Below are 23,568 nucleotides of genomic sequence, written 5' to 3'. Positions count from 1 at the left end.
TGTAGGATAAGGTAAATAAGAATGTACATTAATGTCATTAGGAACCAGGATATTTTTAGTGTAAAAGAAAATATGTAAAATGATAAAACTGAATGACTTAAGTAACAATCCTGCAATGTTAAGGTTGAATTGGATATATAACTGATGATTTATTTTTGTCTCCCTAGAAAAAATTTTCTCTCTCTCTGCACTAAAACAAAAGAAACAAAAAAACTAGAAGCAGTAAAAATCTAGCAGTAAAGAAAACATCAACATCTGGAATGTGGTCTTTAAAAACCATTTCCCACTAATAAAATATAAAACTCTCATTATTCCAAATAAGACTCTTTCCTCTTAACAAAGAAACCAATTAAGGTATAGTCAACATATGTTATTTTTGTCTCCCCAGTGTTTTGCCTCCTTAAAATACATACCACTTTCTCCTGGCATTACACCTCAATTTTCAACTGGGGAGCAGCACCACTGTCAGCCCATGTTGTTCTGGTGGGCTTCCCTCTTCACCCAGATCCAGATGGCTATTAAGGGCAATTAGAGTGAGAGTGACTGGTTCAGGGATGGGCACATGACCAAATCTGGGCCAGTGAGATATGGGCCAAGACATTCGTTGTAACTATTGAGAAAGAAGTACATTCTCCTCTGGGAGTTACTAAGCTGGTGGAGTGTCAGCCTGAAGCTGCTGGTGGCCATTTTTGCCCCTTTGTGAAGTTAGCCCACTTGAGAATAAAGATAACTCAGAGGAAGCAGATGGGGGAGTGGGTGGAGAGGTCGGAGGTGATAAATAGATAGACAGGTAGATAGACAAATAGATGATATTAGGGATTGTGTCTTGATGACATTGTTTGAGGCGTGGATTCAGTGTGTCTAAACCTGATCATCACTTTGGAACATTCAAGTTATAGAGCTTTTTTTCGGTTTAAGTTAGTTTGTGTTGGGCCTCTGTTACTTGCCAGCTGGGACACTTGACTACTGAATGTCATGCCCTGTTATAAGGAATATATTATAGAGTAACTCAAATACTAGAATTATAGCTACATTTTTTAGCTGTCACAAGGATAGATTTCTCTCCTTGTGTCTATAGGTACAGAAGCACACCTCATCTCCTCACCTGCCACCAATTCCAGGGCTGACTACTTGGAAAGGCAGTAGCAACTGCACTGCCTTCTCTTCCATCTGCTTAGAGGTCCAGGTATTTGAATGGAGTTACATTTTTTGCAGTAGTAGAGATTCCCCAATATACTACATTTACCTTCAATACTACCTCAGCTAAATTCACCAAACATTAATTGAGCTTCCAAGTATGCACAGGGCTGGGGGATTTAAGGATATAATAAAAATAGGAAATCGTCCCTGCCTGCCCTCCAGGAAACCCCCAGCCTAGGGACCCTCAGTTGTTTGTCCTCATGAGAGATGTCTGTTTGGTGAGGGTCAGTTACCAAACTTGTTGAGGGTTAATTCATAGAACAGCTAGATTTACCTAGATACCCCTTCCCACCACCTACTTTCCTGGAGTATCTGAGATCGTTTTTGTTGGTTAATATGAACAAAGGGTAAATTGTCCTGGCTCTGTCACTTTAACTTAGGGACCTAAGACTTCCGGTCACTTGTTTGGCTATAATTTAGCATGGAGACTGGATCTGTCAGTGATGGATTCCCAGCAATTAGCAACAGATGACCATTTCCTCAGTTTTTGAGTGCTGTGGTTTGCAAACATTTTTTTTATTGTATACCTCCATCATTAAAATATTCTGAACATGCAACTGTACATATTCTTATTAGTTTTAAATTATGTGTGTGTGTTATCCTAACATATAATGTACATTATAAGAAAAACAAAAGCATACATTTAAAAGGGTGGGCTAATATAGATATATGTAGGGGACTTCTGGTTTCAGCTCCAACATGTAAAAAGCTTGGAAGTCATCCCTCCCATCCTTACCACAAGAAAAAGCCAAACACCTGAAAACCAGTGACTTTGCTTGGATCCATCAGAGAACTGAGGTTGCAGGGCAACCTACCACCCTGAGATATGGACACAAGTGAAACCAGAGAGTTATAGCCAAGATCTGTTTATCTGGAACAGAAGCTGCCTCAGCCACAAACTGGGAGGAACACTTAAATGGTGACTTTGATGAATTTCAGGAAGCTGAGTGTGGACTAGCACAAAAGTGAAAAACTTCTGGAGGCCACAGTTTTGGGAGAAACCCCCAACCCTTTCATGGTTTTTACCTCCAAAAATTCCAAGTTCTCATGGTGAAGATCCAAGAAAGATCCCCCCTACAGGGGAAAAGACTTTTCCAGTCTTACCTAGGTTGGGGGAAGTGTATTACTCCCACTCCAGCCACCTCCAGGCTTTCTCACCTAAGAAGGGGTAAAAGCTATACCAATGGAGAAACGTGTATGAAGGTCATAGCCCAGAGAGACAGTCTCATTAAAAGAAAGAACTTTAATCATTAGATTATAGAACACTTCCCCTTCCTGATCATACCACCACATCAACAGAGCTCCAGTGAAATAACAGTGACTTACAGCTGAAAGAGCTGCAAGATGTAAACTCTGATAAGTATTTAGGAAAGCCCAAAGTCAAGAGAGGAGACAAAACAAGGATATTAAAGGAATTTGAAGCTTCTGACTCCTGAAGCTGGAGGAAACAAACACAGCACAACTTCTAGCCAGCTTAACATAAATCCTTATACCAAAGGCTAATGTATCTCAGTTCTTATTACCCAAAGCAATGTGACTGGCTTTCAGTAAAAAATTGTAAGAGATGCCAAAAGCAGGCAAATGCAATCTGAAGAGCAAGCGTCAGAACTAGATTCCGATATGACATAGATGTTGGAATTATCAGTCAGGGAATTTAAAATAACTATGATTAGTATGTCAAAAAGTCTAATGGAAAAAGTACATAACATTTAAGAAAAGATGTGCAATATAAGCAGAGAGATGGAAACTCTAAGAAAGAATCAAAAGGAAATGATAGAAATAAAAGACAGTATAACATGTATTTGATGGGCTCATCAGTAGATTAGACATGGACAAGAAAAAAAATCAGTGAAATTGAAGATGAGACAATAGGAATTTCCTAAAATGAAATGCAAAGAGAAAAATATAACAGCAAAAACAACAACAACAAAACAGAGCAGAACATCCAAGAACCGTGGGACAATTCAAAAGGTTCAGCATATGCATAATTGGAATACTGGAGGGAAAGAACAGAGCAGAAGAAATATTTGAAGTAATAATGTCCAAGAACTTTCCAAAATTAATGACAGATACCAAATCACAGACCCAAGAAGCACAAAGAACATCAAGTAGCATAAATGCCAGCAAAATAAAACATAACTACACTTAGGCATATCATATTCAAACTGCAGATAACCAAAGATAAAGAAAAGATCTTCAAAGAAGCCAAGAGGGAGAAAAATACCTTTGCTCTAGAGGAAAAAAGACAAGAATTATAGTAGACTTCTCTTCAGAAACCATGCAAGCAAGAAATATTTAAATTGATGAAATATTTAAATTGATGAAAGAAAAACCCACCAACCTAGCATTCTATATGCAGAGAATTTATCTTTCAAAACTGAAGGAGACTAGAGGCTTTCTCAGACAAATAAAACCACAGGGAAGGGACTTCCCTGGTGGTGCAGTGGTGAAGACTCCATGCTTCCAATGCAGGGGGCCCTGGTTCGATCCCTGGTCAGGGAACTAGATCCCACATGCATGCCACAACTGAGTACGCATGCCACAACTAAGGAGCCAGCGAGTTGCAACTAAGGAGGCTGCTGGCTGCAACTAAGGAGCACACATGCTGCAATTAAAGGAGCACATCTACCGCAACTAAGACCTGGCACAACCAAATAAATAAATAAAATAAATGTTTAAAATAATAACCCACAGGGAATTCATTTCCAGCAGACTTGGCTTGCAAGAAATGTTTAAATAAGCTCTTCAAGGAGAAGGAAAATTATATAGATCAGAAACCTGGACTACATAAAGAAAGGAAGCGCATCAGAGAAGGAATAAATGAAGGTAAAATAAAACTTTTAGTTTTCTTATTTTTAATCTAAAGATTATTTAAAGTAATAATCACAACAACGTGTTGAGTAATTATATGGATAAGTGAAATGCATGACAGTAATGTCATGGGAAGGAAGGGAGGAATTGGGAATTTTCTGTTATAAGGTACTAGACTACATATACAGTGGTATATGTTATTTGAAGGTGAAATCAGATTAGTTGTAAGTGTATATTGGAAACTTTAGCATAACCATTAACATTTTTTAAAAAGTATAATTGATATACTTAAGAGATAAATGGAATCATATAGAATACTCAATTAAAACCAGAGAATGCAGGAAAGGGGAGAGGAGAGAAACACAAATTGCAACAAATAGAAAACAGTTATAAACATAGTAGATATTAATCCAACTATATTATAATCACTTAAATGTGAATGGCCTAAATACATCAATTGAAAGACAGAGATTGTGGGCTTCCCTGGTGGCGCAGTGGTTGAGAGTCTGCCTGCCGATGCAGGGGATGCGGGTTCGTGCCCCGGTCCAGGCAGATCCCACATGCCGCTGAGCGGCTAGGCCCATGAGCCATGGCTGCTGGGCCTGCGCGTCCGGAGCCTGTGCTCCGCAACGGGAGAGGCCACAACAGTGAGAAGCCCGCGTACCGCCAAAAAAAAAAAAAAAGGTAGAGATTGTGAGAATAGATTTTTTTAAAAGACCCAACGATATGTTATCTACAAGAAAATCACTTTAAATATAAAGACTCGGATAGCTAGAGAAGGATACACCATGCTAATGCTCATCAAAAGAAAGCTGGAGGGCTTCCCTAGTGGCGCAGTGGTTAAGAATCCGCCCTGCCAATGCAGGGGACACGGGTTCGAGCGCTGCTCTGGGAAGATCCCACATGCCACGGAGCAACTAAGCCCGTGCGCCACAGCTACTGAGCCTGCGCTCTAGAGCCCGCCAGCAACAACTACTGAGCCCACGTGCCACAACTACTGAAGCCCACGTGCCTAGAGCCCGTGCTTCGCAACAAGAGAGCCACCGCAATGAGAAGCCTGCGCACCGCAATGAAGAGTAGCCCCCACTCGCCGCAACTAGAGAAAGCCCGCATGCAGCAACAAAAGACCCAACTCAGCCGAAAAAAATAAATAGATAAATAGATAAATAAATTTAAAAAAAGAAAGAAAGAAAGCTGGAATAGCTGTATAAATTTCAGACAAAGCAGACTTCATTACAAGGAAAATTATCAGAGATAAAGAGATGCATTACATAATGATAAAGGAGTCCTTTGTCCAAGAAAACATACAATCCTAAATGTGGATGCACCTAACAATAGAGTGTCAAAAGACATGAGGCAAAAAGTGATACATCTGAAAGGAAAAATAGACAAATCTAGTATTACAGTTGGAGACTTTAACACCCCTTGTTCATGAACTTCAGCAGGTAGAAAATCAGTAAGGATATAGTTGACTTGAATGGCACTAGCAATCAACTTAATCTAATTAACATTTATAGACTACTCCACCCAACAATAGCAGAATACACATCCTGCTCTCAATATCACATGGAAGACTCACTAAGATAGACCACATTCTGGGCTATAAAACACACCTCGACAAATTTAAAAGAATAGAAAATATGCAAAGTATGTTTTCAGACTACAGTGGAATGAAACTAGAAAGCAATAAAAATAAGACAACTGGAAAATCCCAAATTATTTGGAAATTAAACAACAGACTTCTAAATAACACACAAGTCAAAGAAGAAGTTTCAAGAGAAGTTAAAAATTGCTTTGAACTAAATAAAAATGAAAATATATCATCAAAATTTGTGGGATGCAGTGAAACCAGTGCTTAGAGGGAAATCTATAACATTAAGTGCATATATTAGAAAAGAAGAAAGATCTGATATCAATACCAGAGAAAGAAAAAAATTTAAGCTCAAAGCAAGCAGAAAAACAGAAATAATAAAAGAGCAGAATCAATGAAATTGAAAATAGCAAAATAAGAGAGAATCAATAAAGCCAAAAACTGGTTCCTTGAAAAGGTCAATAAAATTAATAAACCTGTAGCCATGCTCACCAAGGAAAAAAGAGAGAAGACACCAATTACCAACAGCAGAAATGGAGAGATCACCACTACTGATCCCAGGGACATTAAAAGGATAATAAAGGAATACTGCAGATACCTCTAAGCCCACAGATTTGATAACTTTAGATAAAATGGACTAATTTCGTAAAAGACACAAAACTCACACAAAGACAAACAGACCATCTGAATATGGCTATACCTATTAAAGAAATTTATTCAATGATTAATAACCCTCCAAAAAAAAAGCACCAGATCCAGATGATTTATTGGTGAATTCTATGAAACATTCAAGAAAGAAATGATACAAATTCTCTACAATATCTTCCAGAAAAATCGAAGCAGAGGGATCACTTCCTAACTCATCCTATGAGGCCAGTATTACCCTAATACCCAAACCAGAAAAAGACATTGCCAAGGAAAACTACAGACCAATATCTCTTATGAAAATAGAAACCAAATCCTCAAAAAAAAATTAGTAACTCAAAAACAACAATGTATAAACAAAATTATATACTACAAGTATATAATTTACCTGGGATTTATTCCAGGTATGCAAGACTGGTTCAACATTTGAAAATCAATCAATGACATCCATCACAACAGGCTAAGAAGAAAAATCACATGATCATGTATCAGTTGATGCAGAAAAAGCATTTAACAAAATTCAATACCCATTCATGATAAAAACTCCTAGGAATAGAGGGGAATGTCCTCAAGTTGGTAAAGAAAATTTACTTTTTTTTTTTTTTTTTTTTTTTTTTAGAAAATTTACTTTTAAAAAGTTTTAAACCAACTGCAATTATCTTCATATTTAATGTTAAGAAATTAGATGCTTTCCCCTTAAGGTCAGAAACAAGTCAAAATGTCTCCTCTTACCACTCTTATTCGACATCATACTGAAAGTCCTAGCTAATGAAATAAAACAAGAAAAGGAAATAAAATTTATAAAGACTGGAAAGGAAGAAATAAGCTCTTTATTCACAGATGACATAATTGTCTATGTAGAAAATCCCAAACAAATGCCAAAAAGAAAAAAAAAAAACCTTTCTGGAACTAATAAGCAAGCACAGTTGCAGGATAGAAGGTTAGTATATAAAAGTCAGTCGCTTTCCTATATACCAGCAATGAACAAATGGAATTTGATAAAAACAAAAACAAACTTCATTTACAATAACACATACACACACAAAGAGAAATACTTTGGTATAAGTTAGTATGAACTCATGTTTTGCTTATTATAAATACAGATAGTTAATATAGAAATACAGTTCTGTCTGGGATGAGTCCTAGGAATCTGCATTTTAAACTGGCATCCCAAGGTGATTCTGATGCAGGCAGTCCAAAGACCACACTTTGAGAAGCACAGAGTAGCTGAATACAGTTGAAACAAATGGACTCCTCAATTGCCAGGCAGTAAGGTATCTTTGAGCAAACTGCTTCTCCCTGTAGGGAGTGTGTCTGGTCAGCATGGACCTTTTTGTTTACACAGAAGTGACACATCACTAATGAACCAGCCTTAGGCAAGAAGTTAAGAAGGCAAATCTCTAGCCTCCTGCAGCCTCCTATGTCATAACTGTTCACCAGCTTCCAGGGAACTCTTCTTGAAACTGTGAGCCCTAGTCCTCTTCACCACTCCACTTTCCCACCCCCAGAATACCTGCTCTCGAGAAGAAACATCAATTATTCCTTACTGTTTTACTACGAATTTAAGTCAGTGCATTAGCTCTCTTAAAAATATTTACAGTCTCAGGGATCTATAAAGTATTAAATAATCTCTAGTTCAGGAATAGAAAATAACAGCTCCAGTTTCAGGAGGAAGCAGGAAAGTATTTTGGGGGCAAATGGGTAGGAGAATGTTGATAAGCCACTTGCTCAGATCCGGGATCTGTGGCCTCAGGCTCTGGACCACTTGACCTCCCATCCCCAAGAGCTGTCTCCTGAAGCCCCGTCCCTCCTATCCCTACCTTTGGCCTTTTCCACATGATGGCCTTCATCTTGGTTTTCTGGCTCAGCTCATGGGAGCCCAGGGACTGAACACCTGCTGGGAACACACGGTCTTCAAAGAGGCACTTCTGAGCCAGGCACCGTTGTCTGAGAACAACAAAATCCTGCCCCTCATACTTGAGGGGCCGTGTGGCGGTGCCTTCTCCGTTTCTCCTGTTCCTCTCCCGGATCACACGGTCACAGAAGAATCCTGGCAGCAGATAGGGCATGGTGACCACTCAGGGAGTGGAGCTGGGACTTCACTGTGGCCTCTCTCCTGCTGCGCCCTCAGTCCAAGGCCTAATCCTCCCGTGAATGGGCCGGAGCCTATATAGCTCCTCCACTCTCAGCAGCGCAATGCAAATGAACACAGCCCAGAGAAAGGCCATGGTCAGAGTCAGCAGCTTTGGCTGGAGGCCCCTGAGCCCACGGTCAAGGGGCAACACCATGCCAGTCAGACAGGGAGCTGGCAAGGGGAGCGAGAGAGCCAGGGACAGCCCCAGGACAGGCCACAAGACCTGCAGACCTTCAGGCTACTTCCATCAGCCTTGCTGGGATTCTTTCTTTAAAAAGAGAAAATATAGTTACAGAGAGGCTTACCCTGCCTCAGCAAAAGGCATTCATGCCTTTAACACTGGCGGCCAATGGGATATAGCATGGGGCCTTCGAAACATGCTGTATACACTAATCCTATACAGGCTCCTGAATGCATAGGAGGATTCTGTTCCGGGCCATTGTCTGAGGTTAATGAAGCCTTCATTCTCCTGATGTCCCTGCCCCATCCCCCCAAAGACCTTGACTGGCCATTTAGGGACTCTAATCTGTGAGAGGGACCCAGAGGGTAGGTAGCTTGACCTCAAATGAGAGTCCCTGTTAGAGTGGGTCCCAGTGCAGTGAACAGACATCCACGGTTGTGAGTTCAGGAACTTTGAGGCAGAGAAAGTGGTAGATGGGGAAGGAGGATAAATATGTGTCGGAATATATTCACAAGAAAACTGAGCTTTTTCAAAATTTCACCATGCACAAACGGGCAACTCGAGAGTAAGGGCAGGGAGCTGGCATGGGTGGAAACTCCGTTCTGGCAGCCTTCCCACTAGGAGGATGCCGTCTCCCTGTCCACTTGTTCACTCTTGTCAGTTTTTGTCAGTGCTTCTCGAAGTGTGGTCTTTGGACTACCTGCATCAGAATCACCTGGGATGCAAGTTTAAAAGGCAGATTCTAGGGCTTACCCCAGACCTAAGGATTCAGATCCTCTTGGTAGGGGTTTGGGACTCTGCAATTTAAATAAGCACATCAGAGATTCTATGTTCACTAGTGTTTGAAACCATGACATTGGCTTTACAGGACACTATAATAGCTCAACGTAATTCTTTTTTTTTTTTTTTTTTTTTTTTTTGCGGTATGTGGGCCTCTCACTGTTGTGGCCTCTCCCGTTGTGGAGCACAGGCTCCGGACTCGCAGGCCCAGCAGCCATGGCTCATGGGGCCCAGCCACTCCGCGGCATGCGGGATCCTCCCGGACCGGGGCACGAACCCACGTCCCCTGCATCGGCAGGTGGACTCTCAACCATTGCGCCACCAGGAAAGCCCTCAACGTAATTCTTGAGGTCAGTTTTTTTAAGAAATAATTTTATTTTTATTCAGTTTATACATGAACAAAGTTTTAAAAAGTCAAACAAAAGTTACCTAGAGGAATAGCAGTCTCTTGCCCTGCAAATTTCTCTCCTCAGAGACAGCCACTTTTAATTCTTTTAGCTCTTTCTTCTGGTATTTACCTCTATATTTCTAAATAATATGCTTATATTATTACTTTTTAATTTATTATTTTTACAAAGTATCAATAGAATTCCTATTTGGGGGAATGAGATTTAGGTTTCTCACATTATGCTCTGCCCATCATCTTCCCAAAATACTTATGTCATAAATTTTAGAGAAATTAAAATTCATTATTTCCTTTAATACAATTAAATATTGTTCACTTCTTAACTAAGTAGTATGCTGTGTTACATTTCCTTTCTGTACAAATGTTTCTTTTCTCTTATTCTTTATAATTCTCTGATTTTTTTATGTATCCATCAGTGCTTTTCTTCAGCAGTAGTTTTTACAAATACTTAAATGCATAGATAACCTAGAGGTTCATTGCTCCCCAACCTAGGGCCTTCCTTTGCAGCCCTTCTCCCCTACAGACCAGACCAGCAATCTTCCAGGTCTGGAGCAGTGGCCTGGGACTGACTGCCCTTCTCCTGGGTGGAAATCTGTTTCCTGGATTTTAACCCTTCTTTGGTTCACTCCTTGATTCTACTGGCACACAACTTGCAGTTTTCGTAAGAATGGATGAGTGGGAGGTAAGTCACTTGAGTCCTTGCCCATCTATCTCTTTTCTATCTTTGCACTTGATTGAAAATTTGTCTAGGTGTTTTAGGTTGAAAATCAGTTTCCTTCAGAAGTTTTAAGGCATTGTCTCATTGCTCCTGGCATCTGGTGTTGAGAAGTATGATGCAATTTTTATGAGCATTCCTTTGTATGTGACCTGTCTTTTCCCTCTGAAAGCTTTTAGGGTTTTCTCCCTTCTCCCTCTCCCCAACAATCCCCCACCCCAATTCCAAAAGCTACATTTGTGTGTCTTGGTATGAGTTTATTTATTTTTAAAATTCTTTGTGCTGAGCCCTCAGTGACTCCTTTCAAGGTAGAGAATTTTGTCCCCAGTTCTGGGATATTCTTATATTATTTCTTTTACATTTCTCTCCCTTTCAATTATTTTTTCTCCCTTTCTTCCATTCTCTCTTTCTTTTTTTCCTTTTCCTTGATTTTATATTTTAACCCTGTTATTGAAATGTTAGATTTTAGCTATCACAGTTTTTTAGCTTTTTATTATGAAAAATTTCAAACTTGCAGAAAAGTTTAAAGAATGGACACCCATATAGCTTACATCTACATTCAACAATTGTTAACATTTTGCCATCTTTGTTTTACATATCTATATATGTATGCATAGATTTTATTATTTTTTTGCTGAACCATTTGAAAGAGTGTTGTTCATACAATGACAGTTTACACCTAAATACTTAGGGATATACTTAGGATACACCAGGCATCTCCTAAAGACAAGAACACTCTCCTACTGACCATAATGCCATTATCACTAAGAAAATTAACTACTGCTCTCTAATATTATCCAAGATCCAAATCCCTGTGATAATTTTTTCAGTTGTTCCCCAAATGTCTTTTATAGATGCTTTTATTTTTTGAACCAGTATCCAATTAATGTTCACAATGAAATTTAATAATTCAATAATTGGATTAGGTGGTGTTAAAGTGGGAATTAGTGAATTGGAAGCTACTTCAGAAGAAATCACGTAGAATACCACACAGAGAATCAAAGATGGGAAATTTTTTTAAAAAAGAGGTTAAGATGTGATAGAGCAAGATAAGATCAGCATATATTTCATTGGAGTTCTAGAAGAAGATAATAGAAAATATGGGGAGAAATAATATTCTAAGAGATTTTCTACAATGGATTAATGACTCCAATCCTCAGATTCAAGATCCCAATGAATCCTAAGCAGGAAAGATATAAAGAAAAACACGTTTAGACACAACAATGCAGAATACCATAGACAGAGAGGAGTTTGAAAGCAGTCAGAGAGAAAAGGCAGATGGCCTATTAAGGGATACCAAATAGAATGATTGCTGACTTCAACACCAACGTAATCCAGAGGACAGCACTGAGAATAAACCTAGGGCTGATTACTCAGGAAAAGTATTTTAAGAGTGACAGCAAATTTCACACAAATAAAAATTGAAACGCTTACTACAAACAGACCCCCCACTAAAGGAACTTTTAAACAATGTACTTTAGGAAAAAGTAAAATTATTCTAGAAAGAGAAGTCTAAGACTCAGGAAGGATCAGTAAACAAAGAAATTGGCAAATGTGTGTAAATTTAAGCAAATATTGAAAAATTACAATATTTTCTAATTTTAAGGTTGAAAAATCAAGATAGAGATAAAATTCTGAACAACCATGGCATATTAGTTAGAAGAGGAGTACTTAAAGTGCTCTATGTTCCTCATATTATTTATGAGAAAAATAATGGTATTGATATTTCAGGCTTCGTCAAGATAATATGTATGCTAACAATTTAAGGCAACCACTGAAAAGACAGAAACAATCAATAACTTCCAAACTAGTAGAAAGAAAAAAAAAATGAGAGAAAGCACTTTTAATCAATTAAAAGGACATAAAGAGGAAAACAGGAACATTTCAAAAGAAATACAAACAGAAAGGTTATAGTTAGGAAGATAGAAATAAACCCAAAGTACATCAAAGCTCATAATCAATGTAAATAGACTAAAATCTCCAGTTAAAAGACAAAGGTTTTGGACTTCCCTGATGGTCCAGTGGTTAAGAATCCGCCTTCCAATGCAGGGGACCCGGGTTTGATCCCTGGTCGGGGAACTAAGATCCCACATGCCGCAGGACAACTAAGCCCCCACACGCAACTACTGAGCCCATGCACCACATCAGGACATAGAAATGTTGAAAGTAAAAGAATGAAAAAAATATATATCAAGCAAAAACTTGTCCCCAAAGTTGCTGTATCTACATTAATATCCAATATGATTGACTTTAGAGAAAAAAAAAAAAAGGTTTTTAAAGAGATAAAATGGTTACTAAAAATTCCTAGAAGAATAAATATTACCACTGACTCAAGAAGAAAAACAATTTCAAATGATCCCATTATTAGTGAAGAGGCTGTATTTTCATTAGTAAATAAAATCTTCCCTTAAAGAAAACACTGGCAAAATTCTACCAAATATTTAAGAAGCATATAGCTTCCATCTTACACAGTCTCTTCACAGAATAGAAGAAAGAACATTCCCCACTCATTTTAGGAGGTTAATATAACCTTGATCCCAAAATGGGACAGCACCAGAAAGGGAAATATTAAGCCAATCTCACTAATGATCATATATGCAAAAACCTAAATAAAGGATTTGTAAGCCAAAATTCAGTGACATGTAAAAATGATAATACATTCTAAGTTTGTTTTATTCTAAGAATGCAAGGGGTCAATACTAGAAAACTCTATGAATGTAATTTTGTATATTAACTGTTTAAAGAAGGAAAAATCACGATTTTCTCAATAAATGCAGAAAAAGTATTAAAGTTCAACAACCATTTATGATTTTAAAAGAAACTCTTAGCAAAGCAGGAATAGAGGGGAACTTTCTTAATGATAAGTTGTTTCTAAAAATCAATGTGTAGAAAATCTATTCAACAGTGAAACATTAAGAATACACCCTTTAAAATGGGAAACCTGAGGAAGATGCCTGCTATCTCCTTAGTTATTAACATTGTGCTAGAGGGTTTCGCCAGTGCAATAAAACACGAATTAGGCTGCTGAATACAGTTGTGCATAATGCACTGGGTAGCCCCATTATTATTTTCACGTGACCTAACTATTTATTCAGAAACATAGACTCTATAGACAAATAACTTGGAATCGATAATCAAATTATTAGAATTACTAAGAGTTTAGTGGGAGTTCCCTGGCAGTCCAGTGGTTACTCGGACTCGGCACTTTCACTGCTGTGGCCCAGGTTCAATCCCTGGTATCCTGCAAGCCACGTGGCTCGGCCAAGAGAAAAAAAAAAAAGGCTTATTGGCACAAGGTGTGTTAGCACAAAGATAGACACACACAATGGAACACAACAGAGAGCGCAGAAACAGAGCCACGCATTGACAGATATTTGATTTATTTAAAAAGTGTCATTGTAAAAGGGATTGTCTTTTTAATAAATTGTGCTGGAAACTTTGAATATCCATATGGAAAAACAACAAAATGTGATCCCTATCTTATATGCAAAAATCATTTCTAGATGTATTATAGACCCAAATATGAAGGCAGAAAAATAAAGTTTCTAAATGATAATAAAAAGGAATTACTTTGGTTTAGGAAAAACATTCTTAACAGAACACAAAAAGCACTAACTATAAAGGAAAAAATAAATTAAGAATTAATTTAGAACTTCTAATTAAGAGCTTTTAATTTAGAATTTTTTAAGTAAAAAAATACCCTTAAAAGAGGGAAAAGTTTGGACTTCCCTGGCAGTCCAGTGGTTAAGACTCTGGGCTTCCAATGCAGGGGGCGCGGGTTCGATCCCTGGTCAGGGAAATAAGATCCCACATGCCGCGTGGTGTGGCCAAAAAATGGGAAAAAAAGCACATCTAAACAATAAATGATTAGTATCCAGGATACATAAAGAATGCTTATGATTCAAGTTGAAAAAAACAAATGACTCAATAGAAAAATGAGCGAAAGACATTAACAGCTATTTCGTGGACAGCAAGATAAATAATCAAGAACTACATGAATTATGAAAAGATGCTCTTCTTTATTCATAATCAATGAAATGCATCTTCTCATACCTTTCTTGGCTATTTCTGTCTCTGCCCCTCCCATTCTCAGAGCTCTACTGCTGAGTTATTTCAGCTTGTTCCTCCCATGATGTCTAGAGTCCTGTCTCCATCACGACTTTCAGGAGGAGCTGCTGTCTTGCGGAATATAATGGGAGGCAGTCCTAAATGTTATCGATATTTATAGAATTGTCACACTTTCGCCAAAACTTATGCTTCCCCAGCCCCACTCCAGGATGGCACTGTGATGATTCTCTGCTGAGTAGAGAGGGGGCTGGCTCTCAACTGGGTACCTCATTTTGCCTTTCACTTACCATCACCGCTATTGACAATCGCGCTAAGCAAGTCATGTACGGTATCTCATTTAATCCTTACAACAACTGTATGAAAGTAGGAATTTTCATTTTCTTTTCACATGGGAGGAAACTGAGACCCAGAAATGGTCCGTAACTTGCCTGAGGTCACATTGGTAAGAGGGAGAGCCGGGATTTGAATCCAGTTTCTTTGACTTGAAAGCCTGTGCACTTCGTCACCGTGTTATGCTCCTGTCCTCAGCTGCCTATCCTAATATTGCTACCTAACCTTGAGCACCTACTAGGATTTTATGGATACTCAGATACAGCCATATGATGAGAATATCACTATGTGCATTATAGAAGAGAAACTCGAAACTTGGAAAGTTTATGTGACTTGCTAGGGGCAGAGCCAAGGTTCAGACCAGGTCTGTTTGGTTCTAAATCCAGCTGTCTTAACCACTCTGCACCATGCCCCCAATTCTTCCTTTTAGCGGCTAGCCCAGGGATCCCCACTTCTTTCTAAACTGTCTGACAGATGATGACACTAAAACAGATTACAAGCAGACCTCCCAGCTGGTTTTACTGGAAAGATGATATCCCTGAGAGAAGCAGCTGCACAGCGACTGGGCTCTAGGCCCAGAAACAGAGGGCTCACTGCACACAGCATCGGTGTTTCTGTAGCTCTGCTCCCTCCCTCTCATCTCACACTGGAATGAAATAAATTTATTTTGTGCCAAACTAGGATTTCTTCTTTTCGGAATTGAGTAACTCAGGTCACGTGACCCCCTGCGGGGAAGTTACCCAGGGTGGGGTGTTAATTATAGAGGTGATGGGCATGTGGAAGAGGTCGTTAGAGCAACAGACCTCTGGTGTCCCCACAGATTGTCAGAAAACTTTCAACTTCAGAGTGCTGATGTAAAGGCCAAGCACTGGGTCCCAGGAAGTCAATAGGCAGCTGTCTTCTACATTTCACTCCTTTTCTTTAACTCTAGTTCAGACTAAAAGGAACCAGCCTCCTTGAAGAAATGATTCATTCCAGATCTAGAGCAAGAAATGTACAAGATGAGCCTGAGACTTTTTGTTGTGGCCAGAAAACAAGGAAGCTATTGAAAATGAATGGGGTCATGTCAAATGATACAGGCAACTTGTAGGAGGCTCCCATTGTCTGAAGATGGGACAATTTGAACATCAAAAAGAATAATGACTGTAATAGATTAAACTATGTTGCAGTGTTTCCTACTGATCACACTGTTCATAGGGTATTATCTCAAGCTGGGATACCTAGGAATAGAGAGAACATAGGAATACTGTTGATTCTCATTATTCATGGTAGTTACGTTCCATAAAGTCACTGTGACTGTGAGTGCTCAATTAGTGAATATTGAGTCATTGCACCTGGAGGAAATACAGCATTAGATTCCTGGGTGTCTACCGTCAATACATAACCTTATTTTATGTGTGTTTCTGTGTAAAGACACCTTATTTAATATATATATTAATTCATTAACATTGAACTCACAGCACTATAGCACTATAGCTCACTATAGCACATGTATTTTCTCGCCAAGGCACATCACAGCCTTCTTGCACTTAGGAACACTAAATAGCACTTCAGCACTACACGTTGGGGGACATTTTATTTATTTATTTATTTATTTATTTATTTGCCCTCAGCCTGTTTGCTTCATTTTTTTTAAAAACATGTTTACTCTTCTTTTTTTTTTAATTTTATTTTTGGCTGTGTTGGGTCTTTGCTGCTGTGCGTGGGCTTTCTCTAGTAGCGGCGAGCACGGGCTACTCTTTGTTGCTGTGTGCAGGCTTCTCATTGCGGTGGCTTCTCTTGTTGTGGAGCACGGGCTCTAGGCATGCGGGCTTCAGTAGTGTGGCACGCGGCCTCAGTAGTTGTGGCCCAAGGGCTCTAGAGCGCAAGGCTCAGTAGTTGTGGCATATGGCTTAGTTGTTCCGCGGCATGTGGGATCTTCCCGGACCAGGGCTTGAACCCGTGTCCCCTGCATTGGCAGGCAGATTCTTAACCATTGTGCCACCAGGGAAGTCTTCATCAGGGACATTTTAAACAGAGAAAAAACGTGGCACCAGACTATGAAAACAATACTTGGTTATAGTCTGAGAGCTGAAACTAAAAGGCAGAGGGTAACCTTGTCTGACTTCAGCTGGGAACATGAATGGAGGGAGACTCAAATTTTTCACTGCCCTACACATGTCAGCAAATGACCGAAGAGGCACCATGGATATTGATTTGGGGGTTACAAATAAATTTCAGTGAGTAGGTGAATTCACAAATACAGAATCCACAAGTCCTGAGGATCGACTCTATGTGGATCATAGCATTGACAACTCCAGGGTTGGAAAAATCACACCTATGGGGTAGAGTCGAGAAGTTTTATGACTATTTGATCTGAAGCAACTAAAGGAAGGATAGCATTATTCACGAATAAGGAGAATTACTATATAGAGGAAATCAGCTGACTCAATTTCACTGTCTGCTGGATCAGGGCCGGATATAATGTGCTAAAATTGTGGCCGGAAGAGTTCTGGCTAGAAATAAGGGTGAACTTTCAGACTGAGAAAGTACTAACTATAGGTTAATAAAGGAGGTGGGGGCATCGTTTTCCCTTCAAAACCTTAACATCAGGAAAGAAGTCCATCTACCTGGAGTGGCAAAAAGTAGTAGTTCCCAAACATTTTTCAAGCCTATGATTTATAAGGAGCTTTTTTATAGCAGCTTTGATACTGCTTTATAATATATACTCTCTATTCCTGGTGCTCTTGGAGGGTATAATACACTCCTAAAAGTTCTGATGGTGATTATTTAAACCTGAAGTTTGGATGAAACTGTTAAAGCAAGTGTCAGCTTCTCTTAAGCAGTATGCTTCCCAGGTGTTAGCTGAGGGCTCATGGTTCCTTGGAGATCCTGAATCCCCACATCATAGCCTCTGAGAGGTCAGACCCTCCTCCCTCCCACCACAGTTCGGTGGGTTCCGGGCAGCTTGCTTCTTTATGCTTCTGTCTTTCCCCACTCCTGTGCTTTCCACATTCTGACTTCCTGGTGTGCTGGCCCAGTTCGGCCTGTGTAAATCAAGACGCTAACTTCCGCCCTTTACTGAGAAAAGTTATATGCTTGCCTCTGGCGTTTCACAAGTTCATTGGTAAAGAGGTCTTTGAGGGTCAGGTCAAGGGGAGGGATGACCCTCACCTGTGTGGTCTCCTGCCCTGTTGCTTCCCCCACCCCGCTTTGGTTTCTGTTCTAGCTCTCCTTCCTCTTGTAAGTAAATCAGCATTTTTTTTTTCCTTTTTTTTCCCCTAGAAAACAACCATGTCCAGCCCCCTTCCTATAACTACAAGAATCTTCCTACTTTTTCCTTATGTGTTTTCCTCTTGAAGAGAAAAGCTGACGATTCAGCCACGGTAAGGATTCACATATAAACACATCTGGATAAATATGTATAAAATATCAAAGATAATTTTGTAGTGGTAACAAGACCTAACCTGAAGAATGTAGTGGTTTATTTTTTAATTTTTGTCTGGTGTAACAGCTTGGGACAAGGGAGAAGTTAGCTCTGCCTGGATGCTGGGGACTTGGGAAGGGGTAGGAGACCAGGTCAGACAGAGAGCAGCAAAGCCCAGCTGGTGGGGTTGGATTCAGGCTGCTAGGCAACAGAGGAGAAAGAAATGGTTTGGGAAAAGGAGTAGGAAGGGGATGGCAGGACTGTGAGTTAAGGGGGAAAGTGGTCTTATTTGTCTATTCTCAAGGTACTTTTCCCCCCTCATATTTTAACATCCCTGAAATTGTGATGCATGTTATATGAGAAAGCCTCCTCCAATTGCATTCAGCTGGGTGGTGGTCGTGACCTTCCGTGGATACCCTCTGATAAGATCTTAGTACCAGCATCAAAATCTTCTAGACTTGTTGAAAGATGGTTCATGATAAATTACAACTTGGGAAACTTACCTAAACTCTAGCCTTAAAAAGAGTGTAAATCAAGAGATTTCCAGGTATGGAAACTATAGGAAATAAAGTCACCTGTTCAGAATATAAAGGGGCTGCTGTCTGTCTGGGAAAGAGGTTTCCTCAGGTCTAGGTGTTGGCAGAGGGAGCTAGCTGACCCAAGGAGTGCAGGAGAGCAGGGCTGAGAGCCAGTTAGACCAACCAGGGCAAAGCACAGTTGGATATGGGGTTGTAATAATAATAACAGGTAAGAGGGAAGGCATACACCAGAGGAATGTGGGTGAAGTTGGGACCCAGCTCCGAACTGGCAAAGGGTCAGGCTCTGAAAAGATGGAGCCATGGGGACAGGACCTGAGGGGAAGAGGCAGTTAGGCAGCCTATGGCTGGAGGCCCAGCCATTGCCGGTCAGTTATAAAGCACTGGATCTGGAGATAAAGGAAAGATGGTAAATTCCCCCAACCCCCAAGAACAGTGGAAACAAAGCTGAGCAGAAAGTGGCTCAGGGAAAATGCAGAATCCCAGCTATCAGCCCCAGGAGCTTAGACGGCAGAGGAGGAAGGGAAAACAGATTTCCTAGGGAAAGAGCTGACGGGATAAATTGGGGGTGGCTGTCCATCAATGATGCAGTTTTGACCTCAACTCAGCTGTGAATGGGAGGCCCAAATAGGTTATAACCTCTCCTGGCAGAGCCAAGAGACACTGAGGCTGTATCCATCACGTGCAGTTTAACCTGAAGTCTGACTTAACCTGGTTCCCAAATAGGTGGACTCCTGCTTCTCTGGGGTCCAGGTTAGGGTGGGGCTGGAATGAGATGGAATTTCCTGAAAGGTGACTCTGCCTAGAGCCAGAGACAGGGGAGGCTCAGGAACACATTGCCAGTCTCTGTTGTTGGCGGCCTTAGTGAGCTGAGCTGACTCAGAGGGTTAGCACTGCATAGAATCTTCTATGCAGAATCCTTGCACAGAATCCTTGTGCCCTGCACCACAAGAGGATGTGAGTCAACTTGCCTATGGAGGGGCCCTCGCCGGGAAGGGCAGAGGCACCAAGAAGGGAGATGCTGCCTCCCAAGGGAGAATTCCCTCGTGGGCTTCTGGGTCTCCGTGGAGCGATCTGGGGGTCCTGCATTCCCAAGGGAAGGAGGGTACCAGATGCACAAGGCCTTGTAGCTGGCCTGTGTCCCATCCCTCCAAAAGCAAAAGGGATCTAGGTTGCCCCTGATTTTAAGAGTGATTGCAGGAGAGTACGGAGAAATAACCTGGAATGCACAAGGCAAAGGCAGATGGGGAAAATGGGAGCATTTGCTCACCGCCTTATTCCAGAGGTTGTCATAGCCGACAACTGAGTGAGGAGCCAAGTTCCCCGACCCAGTGTGATTCCCCCTTTATGTGGTCACCTTCACCCTCGAATGATGCACACACATTTCACAATCAAACACACATTTTGTATTTGATGGGGATGATTGTAATAGCCCAAAAGGACAGGCAGTTTCCTGCCCACGAGGGGATGGTTCATACGCATATCCTCTTGTTCAGTTGGACCGATTCACTTAGATCAGGCACGAGATACTCAAACACATTGCTTTGAGTAGTATCTTGACTGGTCTAAAGGCTGTGTATGAGAAGGCTTAGAACAACAGAGCAGCTGAATGTGTAGGGGTCCAGGAGAGAGGGTGACAGAGAGATGGACAGGGAGGCCGGGGCTCACTGGAGAAGGGCCTATAGCCCAGGTAAGGAGTTTGGACTTATCTGAAAACACAGGGGGAGGGGAGAACAGTGTCATTGAAGATATTTCATCAGGGATGCGACGTGTCCCAGTTCCCTCGCAATAGGGCAGTGACTGGGTTGGAGAATGAAGTTCTTTCCAGTCCTCCCTTCCAAACTGAGGGCCCTCAGGACAGTCACGGGCCTGAGCATAGAGCCGGCAGGGAAGGAAAGGGGCCCTTGCGGAACACACAGGGTGAGGACAGGGTTGTTGGATATTTAACCTGGATATTTCATCTCAGGTTAAAAGGAAACACATGGCTTGGGACTTCCCTGGCGGTCCAGTGGTTAGGACTCCGCGCTTTCACTGCCGAGTGTCCGGGTCCAATCCCTGGTCAGGGAACTAAGATCCCACAAGCTGCACTGTGGCCAAAACAAAACAAAAGAAACACATGGCTCATGAATAGCACTGGGCCTCAGTTTAACCTGATGAATCTCATGAATAGCACTGGGGCTCAGATGAAATGGTTTCCTCAGGAGGGTTTCTCTCCCTGGCCTGGGTTAGCTCTCCTTTGCCTTCTGAAGCGCTCTGAAACTCATCACTCTTGTTCAAAGCCTGTCTTGCCTTCAGGACTCTAGGCTCCAGGAGAGCAGGAAGTTTTGTTTTCCTTATTTACGCTGTCTCCTCAGTTGCTTGCCTTGTTTCTGGCTCTAGAAGATGTTCAATAAAGATTTCTTGAATTAAGGACAAGAGTCATGCTGGAGGTGTGATCAGAGCAGGGAGCCGGGGGAATGTGACTTTCCTCACTTTCCTTTCCTGACTATTCCTGGAATAGTCACTAAAAGAAACAGGGTTTTAATCCAGGCTGTCATGCGTGCCCTGGATGTACTTCACTCTGGTGTGCCTTTATCTCCTCATTTGTGAGGTGAGGTAGATGGACTCAAATGATTGCAAGGGATTCTCCTTCTAATCCTAACATTTTGTGCATGAAAAAGTAGTCTTTGCTGCCACTCTCCTCTTTCCAGGGTTCTTTCCATTTCAGAAAGACATGGCTACTGGCAAACTTAAAAGAACATCATGATTTTAGCCCTTCAGTAAGAAAGTGAAGGAATCTTATAAAGATGCAAGATACTTAAACAGGAGGGTAGATCTGGACTACTCTCCAGGTCAGAATTTTGGAATTTGTTTGGAAATTCCAGTTTGGAATTTGTTCTGGGAAAGGAATATTTACTTTTATAGGGTGAATTAAGCTGACTTCCAATTGCTTTCATAAAGAGCAAGGGTTTTTTTTGAGAGAGAGAGCAGAGAGTGAGAATCAGCCCTGCCTCACCTGAGGACAGAGCCCTGCAGGGCTACTGCCAGGATCCTTCGCCCAGTGCCTCATGCACCACAGAGCTGTGCTGTGGGGAGGTGCGGAGTGGGAGGACTACTCTGAGGGAAAAAAACCCAAGCTGCAACCACTCAGCTACTCACCGGAGGTCTCTTCCAGATGAACTGGATGGGGAACTTCTGGCTATAAAAGAGAGAGGTCTCATCCGGTGGGAACTCAGGATCCACATAAAGAACCTTCTTTTCTAGACATTTCTTGTGAAGCTGCTCAAATGTCTTCTCTTTCACCCCGATAATGGGAAAATTGCGGCTGATGATGGCTGAGTAGATGCCACTTGGGTTTCCGCCACCGGCCTCGGTGCCCTTGCCCTGGTCTGCCTGGGGGATTGGCCCCGGAGACCTGGGCTCAGCCCCTGTCTGTGGGGCCACAGACGTGCTAATGACGGTTAGCATGACAGGCAACTTTGGAAGGAACAGGCTTTTAAAGACAACAAGATTCAGCTACCTTTAAGGAAAGGAAGCAACTGCAAAGAGGAAGTTGTAGTGATTCTGTCATTGGAGAGAAAAATGTCCACATCCACTTCAAAGTTGAAAGCCCATCAGAAGGTCGTCCAGCTTGTGTTCACGTTAAAAACTGAGCTGTGATCCAGAAGCCATCCAGTTTTCCTGAGGAAGGAGTAAGGATTTCTGTAGCAGTTTTTACTTAGGGGGCTCCTACCAGCAGCATACATGCCAGAGGGAGAGAAAGAAAGTGAGGGTTGTGTTTCAGTGGCCCGAAGAAGCCTGAGCCAGGAAAACCAAAAATAGACATGAAGAAAGATCATGAGTATGAGAGCAAGAGAGAGGCTAGCAGTGCAGCTAGACTGCATTCTCGAGAGAGAAGGACCTGGCCAGGGATGTTCCTGTGTTGCCATTAAGTTCTGGTGTTGTCGGGAAATGAAAGGGGAATATTTGAGTAAATTGAACACTGAAACTTAGCAAAGAATGGCAGATACATTATTGAATTGGCAGTTATCCAGAGTATCAAACTATTAGCCACCAAATTAATGGAAAACAGTATTGAAAAAAGTTTGCAAGGGTGAATGTGAGATACTGAATTCTAGGAGAATGTTCTAGGCATTTTTGAGAACATGATTTTTACTTTTTAAAATTCTAGGATATCAGAATATTATTCAACTGGATTTGGCATCTCTTCTAGAATGTTCTGATGTCAGCGTTCAGTGAAACTGTCTGGGTGGAAAATGCCACTCAGCAGAGTCCTCAGTTGAGAAAATCCCTGTCTCTTCTTGCCCACTTGACCTAGCTATCCCTTGTCTCTCCCCACCCCCAAGATAAACACTGGGACCAAATCTTCTACAAAAAGTGCACCTGAGTACAGATTATCCAGGCGTGCCACATTAGGCATCTGAGTCAGAAGTTGGAATTGGATACTGAGCCAGGTTGGCCATCAAGTCCTGGCATGTCATACCCAAACAGTTGGCTTCAGGGCTCTTAGATGAGACCACAAGTGGCTCTGGGGAAGGAAGTTGCCTGCCTGGCCTCTGCCTTGTCTTCTACTCACAGTAGCTGCTACCCAGGCTGTCAGGAGATGGCCATATACCAAGTGTGGCTGAGTGAAGGCTAGTCCCAGACTGCAGCTCTGCCTGTTCCCATGTGCCCATCTCATCAGCCCAAGGCTAGAGGCTACGAGAGAAGGTAGGAAGTGACAGCTGAAATAGGGAGTCCCGCCAGGCTCGTGATCCCTGGGGTTGCAGCTTTGAGGAACCATCAG

At 41.3% G+C, this 23,568-nt stretch overlaps 1 protein-coding gene across 6 annotated transcripts in view; it reads right to left on the bottom strand.

Annotated features, from left to right (window-relative positions):
* Window positions 1-22,556, bottom strand: part of CAPN3 (calpain 3) — a 48,634-nt gene extending 26,078 nt beyond the window's left edge. Inside the window, exon 1 of one of the 6 annotated variants that reach the window (XR_009540348.1) lies at window positions 21,942-22,556. Coding sequence is in view for 5 of the 6 variants with exons in the window: in XM_060148265.1 (XP_060004248.1) it covers window positions 21,942-22,250 (309 nt within the window). In the remaining variant the exon portion in view is untranslated. Of the gene's footprint in view, window positions 1-8,067; window positions 8,577-21,941 lie in introns of those variants that run through there. The other 5 variants (XM_060148265.1, XM_060148289.1, XM_060148281.1 and 2 more) reach the window with 5 other exon arrangements.
* Between the last annotated feature and the right edge of the window lie 1,012 nt (window positions 22,557-23,568).

This window comes from Lagenorhynchus albirostris, chromosome 1 (genome assembly GCF_949774975.1).
Source record: "Lagenorhynchus albirostris chromosome 1, mLagAlb1.1, whole genome shotgun sequence".
In the NCBI taxonomy this organism is placed as follows: domain Eukaryota; kingdom Metazoa; phylum Chordata; class Mammalia; order Artiodactyla; family Delphinidae; genus Lagenorhynchus; species Lagenorhynchus albirostris.
The sequence above is the reverse complement of the archived record's forward strand: the minus strand, read 5'-3'. Positions and strand labels throughout refer to the sequence as shown.